The sequence below is a fragment of the Brachycentrus maculatus genome, unplaced genomic scaffold (genome assembly GCF_059751285.1).
Source record: "Brachycentrus maculatus isolate JH-2025_06_01 unplaced genomic scaffold, ASM5975128v1 h1tg000257l, whole genome shotgun sequence".
Classification (NCBI taxonomy): Eukaryota; Metazoa; Arthropoda; class Insecta; order Trichoptera; family Brachycentridae; genus Brachycentrus; species Brachycentrus maculatus.
The window spans coordinates 1412934-1428224 of NW_028281008.1; the positions used below are offsets into that span (position 1 = coordinate 1412934).

Consider the following 15291-nt stretch of genomic DNA (forward strand, 5'->3'; position numbering starts at 1 on the left):
CAAATCAAAGTTGTTACAAAGTTGATCCTTTTAAATATAAAACATTCTTAATATACATATTTTGTGCTCCAATTTATGGAACTAATATTTTAAAGTCTCTTATTTTCAGAAAATAATTATATAAAATTATAGATTGGCAAGTTTGACACCACATACAAATAATAATTAAAGTTTGTTGTACTTTCTTTTTGGTCTATAAATGGAATATCCTTGCACACTGTCTAAACGATATAAAGACCAACATTGTACACAGACATATTTGTAAATATATATAATACAATAAATATATTTTTTCCAACACAAATGAAATATTTGGGAATTGGATTTAATTTTAATATAATATAAAAACAAACAAAATATTATATAAAGGAAAAGATTGTTAACTAAAAATTTTAAAACTAGATAAAAAATTAAATTATACCAGCAGATAACAGCTGGTTGACACTGTTAGTATGTTGTTATAAAAAAAAACATTGTTTCCCATTGTCACTCTAGTAGGTACCTACATACGTATTATGGTAGAAATTAAAAAAATATATATTTTGAAGTTGGTTGTTTATACCAACCAAATGGAACAAAAATCGACATATTGCTAGAAAGAGACAAAAGTATGTAAAGATAAATAAACCCTCAAACAGCTGTTATTTGTGTACATTTTATGTTCCTATTTCGCCATCACTTTTTTGTTGATTTTTAAAATAGAACTTATTGTTCTATATGGGCCCCTACCTACCTTCTTGTATTCCTTATAAAAACACTAACGCATTCCTTTCATAGATAAAGAAAATACGTAGAAACAGTTCTTAATTTTGAAAATCATGCTCATTTTTTTAATGTTACATAGTGGCAACACATAATTTTAAAGATAAAATACAGCGTACAAAGAGAATAACTAATACATTATCAAAGATTGGGCAAACTAATATCAATAAAAACATATTTTTTTATAAAATTATATTTTCAGTTTAAAATTTGTTTATGAAAAAAAAAATTGAACAGGCAACTTTTTCTGTGTTATTTTTTTTTTATCAATGAAAAACTGTGAAATTGAAACCATACTAATAATCAAATACATATTTAATAATGAAAAATCATTCCATATCATCAAAAACCAATTTTCTAATTAAACATCCATGTTGAATTTTATATATTTTCTCTTTACATTAAAAAAATTATAAAATAACAGGTTTCTACACCATAAAAAAAGTGGTCTTATAAGAAGACCCATATATCTACAGACACTATAAATATGTAAATGTGATACATGATGGCTCAATTCAACAAAAATATTAATTGCCTTAGTAACTAACATACTTTGAATGGATTTGGATCGAACAATGGACTTAGCACAAAATAAATGCATAAATTCAAAAAAATTATCACTATTACAATGAAAAAGAAACAGAAAGAAGAAAATCTTACACTAACTCAGGGGTTCCCAATCTATTTCAGCCCGCGGCGCGCTTACAAGTTTAGTATTTTGTCACGGCGCCCTACTTTAGTAAGCTATTTGGAAAAGACAATGTGACTATATGAAAGATATGGGTGTATATATGTATTTACATTTATTATAGTCGAAAGAAATGGGTAGGTAATAGTAGTTGGGTAGAAAGAAGCTAGCTTTCAAAAAATAAATCATTGCCTTTATAGGTACCCAAGAAAATTTGTGGTTTCGGATAATGATAGAGGATCGACTAACGGCGCCCCACTTTACTTTCTACGGTGCACCAGGGCGCCACGGAGCACACTTTGGGAACCCTTGCACTAACTTATTTTGCTGCAAAAGAATTACCAAATTATAAACAGTTAAAAGTACTAGATGTCTGTACATATAATCACTTTGAGTTTACCTCTTTTATTTTGATATGCAGTTTACCTATAAATTACTCAGAAAGATATTGAACTGAAGTTGCTTTTTTAAAGTACAGTTATATCTTAACACTCCTTAAGTAAAATATCGGAACATCATTTTTGTCTATTATTAGTAACGGGTTTGTAATTTATATGATAAAGCATGGAGATTTTTAACAGAACCAACAATGATATGTAATACAAAATATATATTCCGTATTCTACTATGTAATACAAGTACAATCATTGCATAATATTTATTTATTGATAATTTTTTTCAACAACTTTAGGTATTTTGAAAAAATTATTTCCATGTAACCCAATTGGAAATATGTAAATAACATAAAAGTGAATAAATAATAATTGACTGTAATAAAACAATAATCACACATTTACAAATGATTTTTTTGCTATATAAAAGTTTTGGATTAATTTTATATTTTATAAGTGCTATTATGTTAAGTATTCCAAATTAGCTTGTGAGAATAGAAAATATTATTGGAATAAATAAAATATATTAAAACTGCAATAAGCCTGGTGAAGAATTACAAATGAATATTTTCTAACTTGTTTATATTACACCCCAGTTTTAAGTAAAACGAAATCAAAATACACCCGGCTTTTAGCCATAATTCAACAACAAAAAAAAGTTATTTCAAAGACTGATGATTTGTTTTCAAATAAGTATATAAATGGTGGAAAGTGAAAAGGGCGTAAGTGCCATGTTGATGTTTTTAGGCCATTGGTGTACACAACATGCAAATGTCTAAATATCCCATCAGAAAAAAAAACAGGATTTCTAATATATATTAATAAATTTATTTAACAAAAGATTTATTTCATAGTCCTCAGAGTTTCACAATAAAGAATTTCAGTCAAACGATACTTATTCACAGGCGGTGACAAAATTTTACATTGAAAAGTGTCACACAAAACCAAATTTTGTTAAGGAGAGATTTCAAAAGACTAAGGTCGTTATTCCAAAATGTTTCTTGAGGTTTGAGTCATATAAATTGGGTGAAGAAACAAGACAGAGATTGGAATGCTACATATAAAGGAAAGAAAGAATTGTCCTTGCAAATTTTAAAATATCAGTTGACATTTGAACGGGTGAGAAAGTCCCTTTTACATCGCAGCATCAATATACACACTATTTACATATAAACAAAATATAAAAATGTAATAGACAGCAGTACATCATGAACTTCAATCTTGGAAGATGGTAATCACTATTTTTTTGCTAAAGCTATTCCCAGTCCCACAATACCACCAATCAGAAGCAGTGCACCTCCCGCCTTAGCAGCTCCGACCACTGCTTCATGTTCCATCTTCTCTCTAATTTGTTTCTGAAAAATAAATAAATAAAAGTATGAACGTGCTGCAGACCATCACTAATTCAAACCCTGCTTAGTCTGATTATTACAGTAAACCGAAGATGATGATTGCTCATACTATTTAGCACCATGAATGTTCTAGAATTTGAAAAGATGAAACGTGAAAGTGAGCTGGTTGGCCAATAATGGAATTAAGAAGGTAAAAAAGTAAAATCAGTAGAAATAATCATTATTGGATGAAAGGACAATGAAACATTAAGAATAAAGGAAATGGAAACTAAAAAAATAAATCTTGAGGCGTTCAGCGAGCTGATAAAAAGCGTCCTGGATATTGACTGGACATTTCCTCATATAAATTTAAACATATAAGAAAAAACAGCGCTCATTTTAAGCTTATTGTAATCAAACTTTGGCTATTGTTATCATCAACTCTGGTGGCTATGTATTAATACAAAGGGTAGAAATTAAGTACCTGACAATTATGCTTACTTAAAAAATAGGTTAAAGGATTCTCTATTAACATTATCATCGTACAGAGGGGCTGTGGGAGCATTTGTGTCCAGTGCAAAGATATTAATATTAATAGGTGATTATAAAGTCCTTAGTGTATATCCTATGATATCTCTTATTTACATAGTTTTGTAAACTGTCAACTTTGAAAGAAAAATATAATGACATGTAAATAAATTGACTCATAAAGAAAATATTTTTATTACTATCTTCTACTTAATCTAAGCAGCCAGTTATTATTAAAAGTAAAAGGTTTCAAAGTGATTCAGCTGAATTATATACTAGTATTTTCATCCAAATTTTTTAATTTTTTTAATTTTTACTGATATCTCAACACGGACAAAGAAGCTATTGAGATGAGAATACTTCCTGTTAATGCCCATATTTCCATATCAATGTTTTCAATTCTGTTGAGATTTCTATAATAGACCTTTTGTGGAGCTAAATCTAAATTTATATACAACACACTCAAAATATTGATCATAAGTGTAATTTATTAACATATATTCGTTTTTATAAAAGATGTTTAGATAAAAATAATTGTACCAAATATATGTATATCGGCAGGTCACACATCATCAAATAATGACAAGTTGTAAGATTACTGTTACTGTTTGCTTAAATACACACCTTATACTAGTTTCAAAATAGATCAACAAAATATTTTACAATAGTTTCATTATTGATAACACATGTAAATAAATTGTGAGATACTAATATTTACTATTTCTAGATTTGTACAAAAACAAATATAGACTTTTAAGTAAGAGGCGCCATGGCGTAGTTGGGTAGACACTCGACTGCGAAACTGGCATCGCGGGTTCGATTCCCGCCAATTGCAAAATAAATTCAAGAAAGATTTATTTTTATTTGGTCTGGGTATTTGTGATATGTTTTTCACATTTACCTTCTCTATACTTACTAACCTATCTGCAGACAAGCCCCTAAAAATAGAGGCTTTGCGGGTTATTCCTTTAAAATAAAAATAATAAAAAAAAACAAAAAAGAACTGTGTGCGAGTGTCTACTCAAAAAATGCAGAATTGTGGTACTTCATTTAAATAACTAGACAGCATAATATGTAGCATATATTTATTATTCGTACTTCAAGGCAGTACACAATTGTTGAAATAAATTATGCTTAATATTACACTCAGAGCAGGTGTAAAATATTCAAATACATGTATATATAAAAGACAAAATATGATGCAATGTAACAAATGATTCATATCACTAATTGGCAGAATCTATTATGGTATAATACGGGTATTATCCATGGCTCTTTCAAACCATATTTTTCAGTGCATTCTTAACTAGAATAGTTATTTAATGTATTTAATTACATTTTTTTTATTGTTGCAATGTGTGATAATTACTCCCGAAAATATGTAGTACATTGGTTTACACATTCCTGATAATTATTCAAGACACACCTACAGAATAGGTTGTTTCACATTCCAGTATAGAGGACCAATCCGCTAATGATAATTTTTGTAAGAAGAGGTATAGCGGTACCTTTTCCAACAGGATGCAAGCAACATAGCGATGCTGAAAAATATTGCTTTGAACACTGCTGTGGTTTTCTGAACCATAATTCGTCCACTTCTTTGACAAAAGTTTCCTCTTTTACTCAATTTTAACCATATTTGTTTATTATTAATTGTGTTTTCCATAACAATATGGTATGAACATATTGAATTTTAAAATTTGTAATGTATATACATGTTATGCATATAGATAAATTTAATTCAATCACCCATACCAAAGTAATACATTTATGTATGTTGGACAAGTATTGTGCATTATCTATGGTCATAATGAAGCTTCTGCGTATTATTTAAGATTAATGTTTAGCATTACATTCAGCTACATACTCAAACGATGGTTAAAAAAAAAAAATAAGAGCCCTTCATTTATTAATTAATTTTTAAATCAAACACAGATTTTTTGAGTATACTAAGTTGTATTTTATTTTTAAAAAAAGAGATTCGTTTGAAAATGCCATAACTAGGCAAAACAATTGTCCCAATATTAATTTTTATGTTTTTTTTTATTTATTAATAAAATACAACTTGGTACTCAAAAAATCTGTTTGATTTAAAAATTAATCCATAAATTAAAATGGAGTTCGACAAATTAAATGCCAAATCAATAAATTAGGGCCCTTCAGTTAGTATTTTACGAAAATGTGCTTTATAAACAATAAAAAATATTTTTTTATTTTTGTGGATTAGCTTACCTGTAACTGTAGTACTTGGTGATTTGTAGGTTCGGTTCTCAGTATAACATTCAATATATCATTGGCTTTAGAATATTTTTTTAATCTGGCATTTCCAATTGCTAAATAGTACATGTAGTCTCTTCTGTCATCTGTGTTATTTCTGCACAGTTCATTCAGCAAATATATACCCTAAATAAAAAAATTCAAATTGTTTAATACACAGTCTAAATAAAAATTGGTAAAAAATAGTACAATTAGCAGCGCACACATCAGAATTTACTCATTTTTAAATTCACACATTCAAAGATGTTTATTACGCTCCTATTGAATCCATAATATCATATGGAAATGTCAGATGGGGTGAAGGTTCTAAATCTGATTACACCCAGTATTTAAGATACTAAAAGGTAATAAATAAATATCCAGCATCATACTCATCCAATAACATGTTTAGTAGTTACAAGGTCCCGGATGTTAGTTAGACATGAAAGAAGCACTGATGCTCTTAAAAAGGAAAGAAAGTTTATAAGATAACAAAATATGGCCCATTCATTCAGTCTCGCTGAAAAAAAACCTTCCTTACACAAAAAACTTTTAACTCATTGTCTTTGACTAGTGAATTCCAAAAGTGCTCGTGTATTTAAGGACAGTGTTTGTTGTAAGTTGATTCTCATTAAACAGGTTTCTTACTTAATCTATCAAACAAAAGCAATTTGAAATTTTACCTTTCCGATGTCTACTGGGTATTTACTTTTGACTAAACACCACGCATATTCAAATTGGGTTTTGTCTGTGACAGCATTATTTCTCATTTCTTGAGAATATGCCCTTTCAAATTTCTGTAAAAATACACAAAAATATTATTTTTAAACAGCGTAAATTTCACATACATGGGTAAGTAACTAATGAAATCGAAAACATGTAAAGTAGATCCTTATGCATCAATGAAAGAATTCTCCAAAAAGGACTAAGAAATTTAGGAAATAAGTTTGTGGAAGCGATCAGTTAATTGTAATAATTTTGGGAATCGGTAATTACTTAATTATTATCATTTTAATGCTTCGGGGATACAAAATAAAGTATTTCCTCGAAAAATTAAGAAATACACAACAGGGCAATATTCGATTTTGGGATTTAAAGTGAGAATACATGTTACTTACATCCAGAGTAACATTTTTTTAAACCAATTACTAATAAATTGTTACTTATGCGTACGTAGGTATATAAGAACATATATGAAATACAAAAAGTCGTTATTTATTTTATACACACAGAGCGTCATATATATTCAGTGTTAATCATAACCAATGTGTTTTTAGAGATTCGGAATTGAAAAGATCTACAGTAACATCATAGAACCTATACATATAAGGATAGAGATATTTATTAATACGTAAGGATTTATATACACATAATTCAGCAAAAATACATCTATTACGACGAACATAAAGAATGTTTAATACCTCCAAATCTTCCCGAGACACAATTTCATCGAGAATATCACTCATTTTAAATAAATTTTATAAGGCGGGTTTACAGACTTTGATTTCAATATGACTCGATATTGTTTAAAATAATTTCACAATGCTAATAATAATTTCACAGACGATGACACAGCTGAGAAATTAACAATGACAAAAACGTCAATGTGAACAAACGTCAAAACTTGACAACGATCATAAATAATATTGCATAGAAATCATAGACTAGAATCACATACTAACTCCAATCTACGGCTGTTTTTATGCTCATGCACACGTCAGTTTTCTGAATTTGACTTCTAAATTCCGATTATACGAAACCCACCCAAAAATTGTACCCTTTTATTAATTTTTTTCGATCAAAAACATTCCAATTCTTTATATAACATCCATGTAGAAAGAGTAAGCAGTTTTTGTATGACTTTCGAGTACTCAAAATTCAAGTTTCGGAAATTAAATTCGAGACACGTTCCGCAGTTTGCTTAGGGATTAACTCGACAAAATCTATGTAAACGTAATTCTACGAATTCGATTTCTCTGGCCGTTTTGACGTATCGGTAATCGAGCGATGATTTAGGGGTAGTCGCAGAAATATAATTCTGTATATCCATTGTTCTCATTTTTGTCAAGAAAAAATAAAATAAAATGCAGAGTGTCATTAATACGGTTAAGGGCACGGCTTTAGGTGTCGCCGAATACTTAACACCAGTTCTGAAGGTTTGTGTGTGAATAAAAAATGTCTTTGTTTTTCACTGAATATTCCTTTATATTTCGTATTAAATGTATTTTCACAGGAATCCAAGTTTCGAGAAACAGGTGTTCTCACTCCAGAGGAGTTTGTAGTGGCTGGTGATCATCTAGTCCACCATTGTCCCACTTGGCAGTGGGCATGCGGCGATGAATCTCGCATTAAAACGTATCTACCATCAGATAAACAATTCTTAGTAACACGTAATTTACCTTGCCACCGACGGTGCAAACAGGTGAGTTTTTCTCTTCGTATCTTTATACAGAAAGATGCGTTAAAATGAACTTTAGTACACGGTATATTTAGAATGTTGTTTTCAAAATATATTTAATTCCCATTGAAGATTATAAACCGATACTACCGATAATAAAAATTCAATAACCATCAATGGCGCACTCAAGTGTGCCCATGTAGTTAAATCATACTCAGTTATTGTATGAGATATCGCTCACTCCTTTCAAGAACGTCATAAATCAAAAAACTAGATTTTTCAGGAGATCGTTTTTAAAGTTTAAAAATATAATACAATGAATTAAAAAGAAATATCAAGCAACTTATTGAACTTTTTACTGTGCAACAGATCTTTTTAGGTAAAACTTGAAGGTTTTTTCTCCATTTGAAAAATATTTAGAATATTAAAAAAAATAATTAAACAATACCTTTTCTTCAAAATGCAAAAACAACACTTTCTGCCATGTAGCGGGTAAATATCAAGTTAAAAATATGCCTCTTTTGCTGGGATATAGTACATTTTCTGGGCATTCCGAAAACACGCACAACTGAAAATTGACGATTTTTGATTTATGACGTTCTTGAAAGGAGTGAGCGATATGTGCAATGTTTTGTGGAATAATGCAAGATTATCCTACACAATGAATCCCTGGAACAGGTGCAAGAATTTTTATATCTAGGAAGCATGTTCACAAGGGATGCAAAAGTGAATAAGGATATTGAGAGGAGAGTGAATGCAGGGAATAGATTAAATGGTGCTTTGAACAGAATGATTGCAAATAAAAATATGTCCATGGAAGGCAAACTAGCGGTTCACAACGGAGTTCTGGTACGTCGGTACTAATGTATGGAAGCGAAAAATGGAACTGGCAAATAAAGGATGAAAGCAGAGTGAACGCTGTTGAAATGGGCTCTCTTAGACGAATGCGTGTAAAATCATTGTATGACAGAATTAAAAACGAAGATATAAGAAAGGAATGTAAGGCTGAACAAGGAGAAATTGAAAAGATTAGGTACAGCTCTTTAAGGTGGTATGGACATGTGGAGCGAATGGATAACGAGAGAATGACTAAGAAAATATGTGACAAATGTTAGCAGGAAGACAGAACGAGGACGGCCGAAACAGACTTGGCACGATCAGATCAATCGGAAACTAAAATCTGGTGGTGTCAAAAGTCTGCGTAATCGGAGGGAATGTATGACTAGATGTATGGATGTGAAGGAGGCGAGGAGTGTATGTCAGGATAGAAGAGTGTGGCGTTCCATTCTTTCTGTCTACCCCTGCGGCGTGATGGTGGTAGTAGTAGTAGTTGTAAAATAATTTTTCAATATAACTGAACCACTATGTGCTTACGGAAGTTGTAATATTATAAAGATTGGAAAAGATAGTTACGAGTTTAGTTACCCGGGTATATATTGCTTGCTTATTAATTGGAGTAACTACTCAGTACTAAATTAAAACGTAAATTCAATACAATTCATTACTATTGTCCTGCTCTTTAAGTACTGCATTATTCAATATTTGTTCTGATGGCCGTTTGTACATTTTCTGTCCATCTGTAATGAGGCAATCTGTAGGCGGGAAAAAATGGAACCGATAGGATACTATAGTTTTGTAAATTTTTGGTTTATAAAATAAGTTTTGTATTGAAAAATGATGACAGTGCCGCTCAGGAGTTCTACAGATAAGTTATAGAGTATTTATCTCTCAATATTTTATATTTTACACATACATCTGCGAATATTGTAATGGCTAAAAAAAATCCATTTCACACGCAAATTTTTGATAGAGAAAATGATTACAATAATATGAAATACTCATATTTCAAAATATATTATTATTTCATGTTATTGTGATCGTTTCGTCTGTTAAAAATGTATTTTATTAACTGTGGTTTTTTCCAGTGATCAGCTCCAAAAATAGCCATATACATAAATATAGATAGCAAATTATGGAAAATTGGTTGTTGAATAAAAAAAAATGTGTTCATTCAAAGGTTTTTATGAATGTAAAATAAATGAATTACAGAATTTGTTTAGTACTTACTTGGGGGCTAGGTTGTGTTAAATTAAATAAGAAAAACATAGTAAAAATATGAAAATAAAAATTCATTACAGATGGAGTATTGTGAAGACAATGAAAAAGTTATTGAAGATGAACATGATTCGGAAGGTGGTTGGGTGGACACCCATCATTTCGATAATGCTGGAGTCTCCAGTATAGATGAAAAGGTTTGTAAATGTATATTTAACGAATTTGAAAAGAATTTTTTTTTTCTCATATGCATTCATACCTACGTAATTCATACCCCCCACATACGTAATTCAATACTTTTTCAACTAATGGATAAAATTATAATTAATTTATCGTTAATCTTGGGGTTTAATATCATGATAGCTATTCTGGATTTTGTACACAGACATAAGTTATTGTTGCAGGTTTGTGAAATGACACTGGAAAGTGCAAATGGAGATTCTGATGATGAGAAGTCAGATGCTGGTTCTGATGACAGCGCAGAGGAGGATGGTGAAGCCGAGGATATGGAAGCATTCCAGCAGAGTGGATTACTCGATGAAGTAGACCCTGTGAGTAATTAAATACTGATAAAATATTTTGCTCTTGCATCTCATGACTATTCATGACTCATTGCCTACATGTGACGTGGATGGCCTTTCTCCACCCTGAGTGATCCTGTACTATCCTCCGGGTTACCGGGAAGAAAACTGGTTGGGGCTCTGACTGGCGATCGTCTCCCCTCTGCCGCACCCTTCACCACCTCTCTTTCTATACTATCTGCAGCTTCTCTTACAACATGACTGAAAGGGTCTTACAATATGATGAGAGTGCGTTGCAAATAGAGCGTGAATAGGCACCCATAATTGAATTGATACTAGAATGTATTTTTCGTACCTCTGTTTTCCCTATCCTCTTTCTTCTACCAAAAACTTTCAAAAGTCGAAATACGTTTGATAATCATTTTATTTCCTATTATGATACTTTATTCTAAGTGCAAAATAAGAAAGGTGAAGTAATTTTTCCCAATTAAAAAAAAAATATTTCTTATTTTGTTGTTGCATTTTCAACATATTTTTATTTATTTATTTATTTTTAAATGCCTTTTGTATAAAAAAACCCAATCATTAAGTGTCTTTATAGGCACTTAGCAGGTTTTTTTAAAACCCTAGGTTATATTTTTGGATAAGGATAACCTTTTGCCTAGCACACAGCGTAATGTATATGTAATTATGTATTAGATATGGGTGGGTCCTTGTGTTCAATCTCCTAAATACAATACATTAAATTAATATTTTTTGGGTTGTTTTATTAGTATTCAAATTTGTAATCAATCATGTGATTATATTATTAATTATATTTTTCAATCTAAAGGGGGCGGTTGTGTGTACTTTCAAATATGGTTAATAATATAGATTCAAAACACTAGATTCAAACTAGGGTTGTGTTTTAGAATACTACCTCTAACTTACCTTTTGTGCCCTGTCTGAAAACCTAACCTTATTTTCAGTCTACTGCTTTAACACAAAGGAAGTCTGAATCAAAAACAACAAATAAACAAGAGGGTGGTGAAATTGTTCATACTCGAACATATGATTTACACATCACATATGACAAATATTACCAAACTCCAAGACTATGGTTGATTGGATATGATGAGGTAAATATGTATATACATTTTTTAACATAGCATAATACGACGTATATACATACTATACTTTTTGTTATAAATCAAAAATTTGTTTCTGATCTGTCTAATTTAATGTTTTTAGTTAAATAAGTGGTTTTTTTTATTAATTTACGGAATAAAATTTAATATACACAATTTTTATTGCAATATTAAAAAATATATATCACAATGTGTTTCCAAATAATTTTGAAACTAAATTTCACATATTTTATGTTCAGAAACGTTTACCTTTAACTGTGGAGCAAATGTACGAAGATGTATCACAGGATCATGCCAAAAAAACTGTCACTATGGAATCACATCCCAACTTACCAGGACCAAGTATGGCGTCTGTTCATCCATGCAGGTACAGTCAAAATATTATGCATAAAGAAAATCACTAGCCATTGCCATTGAAATGAAGATTTTTGGATTATTTCTACTGCAGAATAACAATAACACCAGTGCAGAATATTTTAACACCAACATATAAAAATCTAATTATATTTTTAAAGTTTTTCTTACTTAATATCACTATGGATTTCTTAAAATCTATTATGACACATGTTTTGATGCATTCCGCAACATATACGGTATTGGAAAATGTGACTGTCGAATCAATTAATCAAATTATATTTATGCTGATTCCACTTTGTGTACATATATATGAACTAATTGAGTTCACGTGTAAAAAAAATTGGATTATTAAGATACATAATACAGTAAAAACTCAGTATCTTGTAGTACAGGCGAACCTGAAAATAGAAGAGCCCAAGGGACTGGGACATTTTCTCTTTGAAAAAGGTCTCTTTTGTTGAGGTTTCACTTATATACAGGTTCGACTGCATTTATTTCATATTTCTTTGACAAAATATTTTCTTCATATCTTTTTTAACTCGTAATTTTGTTTGAAATTACTGAACTTTTTATAATAATTGAATGTTATATATAAAAAATCACTGGAGGGTCTAGATAATCTAATTATTGTTATTCAAAATAACGAGCCTTATGAAGCAAGAAATTTTAGTTTTACCTTTTTATTATTCTTTGCAGACACGCTGAAGTGATGAAGAAAATTATTGAAACTGTAATGGAAAGTGGAGGAGAACTCGGAGTACATTCATACTTAATAGTTTTCCTTAAATTTGTACAAACAGTTATTCCTACTATTGAATATGATTACACGCAAAATTTCACTATGTAAACACCAAAGTTTCATACATTCATATTAAATCCATTCTTTGTATTTGTAATATCTTGCAAGCGTATTGTTAAAACTATTGCTGTACCTGCTACAAAATTCAAGGCTACTGCGTACACCGTTGTGTATTTATTTTAGCTTTCTACTTTGTGAGACACAATAAGTGTTGTGATATTATTTTAAGTTTAATTAATTAATTAAGTTTAATGGTTTAAATATAAATTAATTTTATTAATATTTAAACCATTAACTTTGTGGTCAGGCATTTTAATTAAATGTCACTTGTGTTAGTATATATAATGGTTATATGCTAACATAACTAACATTTTGCTAATCATATTTATTCAGAATTTTTATTTTTACGTTTTGTATTTTATGAATGTACAAGGAAATATGCATGAAAATTATTCGCCTGTATAAAGAAATTTTAAAATGAGTATGATGAAAATAAAGTATCTTTAAGAAAATAAAGTTGTTTTTTAATTAATGGGTTAAAATTTTTAAGTACTTGAACAATGCCTCCATTTCATTGCACAGTATGGCAACTTCAATAATGAATCATACTTTAAGGACTCTTTTTTGTTTGAATTAATTACAAATTTGATTCAGTACTTGAAGAAGCCGGAGAAGAAGAAGGGGTGAAAATGAAGGAGTCAAAATATTACTTGAGCATGCTTTTTTTGAATAATGGAGTTGCAGTAATTATTTTCCTTTCTTATTATGTACAAGGCTTCACGGGCACACTGCAAATCTAGCATTGTTAATACCATTCACTACTGGTCTATTCTAGCCAGATATTAACCAGAAAATGAATTATTAGCGTCAAGAGAACACTCTCACAACTTATATAGACTTGCATACAGAATACATAAGAGGTTTTTATTTTGTGGAAAAAAGGAGAGAAAAAAACAAATGAAATAAATATTATTCAGTTTTAATGGTAATAACTTTGGTTTCTTCATGTAAAGCTTTATAATTGTGATACTCATATTATGCAGTTATTATTATCTTCATATAATGAAACTGTTTATAAATTTTGTACAGAAGAACCAAAAAGCAAAGATACGAGTAATATTACATATAATAACTAAGTTTACTGTACTTGGGTTTTAAATTAACACCATTAGTTTCAGAATGGCAGCCCTCCTGACAACAGATGATTAAAAACTATAATCATGTGTTACAGATAAATCATTATGTTGCTTACAATTACTATGATACGACCTTGTGCTAGCATAAGTGCTTAGGTGTGAGAAGACATGGGTTTGACATTTTTGATGGGGAAAAACATGTAAGTGGTTTAGAGGAACAAGCACAGTATTTACAGGCTGTGGAATGTAAAGTTAAGTTTTTTTCTAGTTTTTCTTTTTTATGGATTTCAATAATATCTAAATTATTTATAGTTGATGATTATTAACATGGTGTCAAAGATTAATAATATTATTAAAATTCTACTTATTGTCAATAATAGGGTAAGCAAATTCTGAGAAGTTATTATGTATTAGTTATACATATATCATTTACGATTTAAAATTAAAATGCCATTCTGCAATAGGTTAACATGTTCGCCTGTGATATATTACTACATATCTGTCTTTCAATGTCAATTAACACCTATTGTTAATACAAAGTTTCCAATTTGTACATACAGGATATTTCAGAAAAGTTAGAAGGCGCATATTGAAAAGTGTAAATAAGGGGAATCGTCAGCTTCGAAACCGAAATAAATTATAGAAAACCAGTTTACACACAATTGCTAGACTTAGCCTACAGCTCAAATCTGGTATAGGAGGCAGTGATTCTGAAGATTGCTAGGAAAGTAGCATGTAGAAAAAAGTATTATGGCAGCCCCAGAATATTTTTTTTTATATGGCAACTCCAGAAAATAAATGTATTTTATATGCAACCCCTGAAAAACATATTCATAGAATTACTATATAGGTACACATACACATATATATATTTTGTTTTGATTATGAAGAAATTTAACACCATTATAGTGTACATACAATATTTACATTAACATCAAATA

At 29.9% G+C, this 15291-nt stretch overlaps 2 protein-coding genes across 2 annotated transcripts; one reads left to right on the forward strand and one right to left on the reverse strand.

Moving 5' to 3' along the window:
- Positions 1-971: 971 nt before the first annotated feature.
- On the reverse strand, positions 972-7605 carry Fis1 (Mitochondrial fission 1 protein). Its single transcript, XM_088265718.1, has 4 exons — positions 7379-7605; positions 6641-6754; positions 5934-6104; positions 972-3197 (listed from the first exon to the last, which is right to left on the reverse strand). Exons 1-4 carry the CDS (start codon positions 7421-7423, stop codon positions 3081-3083), a joined length of 447 nt encoding a protein of 148 aa, XP_088121844.1. The 5' UTR covers positions 7424-7605; the 3' UTR covers positions 972-3080.
- Positions 7606-7917: 312 nt separating this feature from the next.
- Atg3 (Autophagy-related protein 3) lies at positions 7918-13730 on the forward strand. Its single transcript, XM_088265678.1, has 7 exons — positions 7918-8113; positions 8191-8379; positions 10494-10607; positions 10815-10961; positions 11900-12049; positions 12298-12425; positions 13112-13730. The coding sequence occupies exons 1-7, from the start codon at positions 8042-8044 to the stop codon at positions 13260-13262; spliced, it is 951 nt and encodes a 316-aa protein (XP_088121804.1). The 5' UTR covers positions 7918-8041; the 3' UTR covers positions 13263-13730.
- The last annotated feature ends 1561 nt before the right edge of the window (positions 13731-15291 follow it).

Excerpts from the sequence above, each read along its gene's own strand:
- Fis1 (XM_088265718.1), bottom strand. The coding sequence starts at position 7,423 with ATGAGTGATATTCTCGATGAAATTGTGTCTCGGGAAGATTTGGAG. Across the intron at positions 6,755-7,378 it reads TGTCTCGGGAAGATTTGGAG|AAATTTGAAAGGGCATATTC; the intron begins GTATTAAACATT and ends GTATTTTTACAG. Across the intron at positions 6,105-6,640 it reads ACCCAGTAGACATCGGAAAG|GGTATATATTTGCTGAATGA; the intron begins GTAAAATTTCAA and ends TTTTTTATTTAG.
- Atg3 (XM_088265678.1), top strand. The coding sequence starts at position 8,042 with ATGCAGAGTGTCATTAATACGGTTAAGGGCACGGCTTTAGGTGTCGCC. Across the intron at positions 8,380-10,493 it reads GCCACCGACGGTGCAAACAG|ATGGAGTATTGTGAAGACAA; the intron begins GTGAGTTTTTCT and ends AATTCATTACAG. Across the intron at positions 12,050-12,297 it reads GGTTGATTGGATATGATGAG|AAACGTTTACCTTTAACTGT; the intron begins GTAAATATGTAT and ends TTTTATGTTCAG.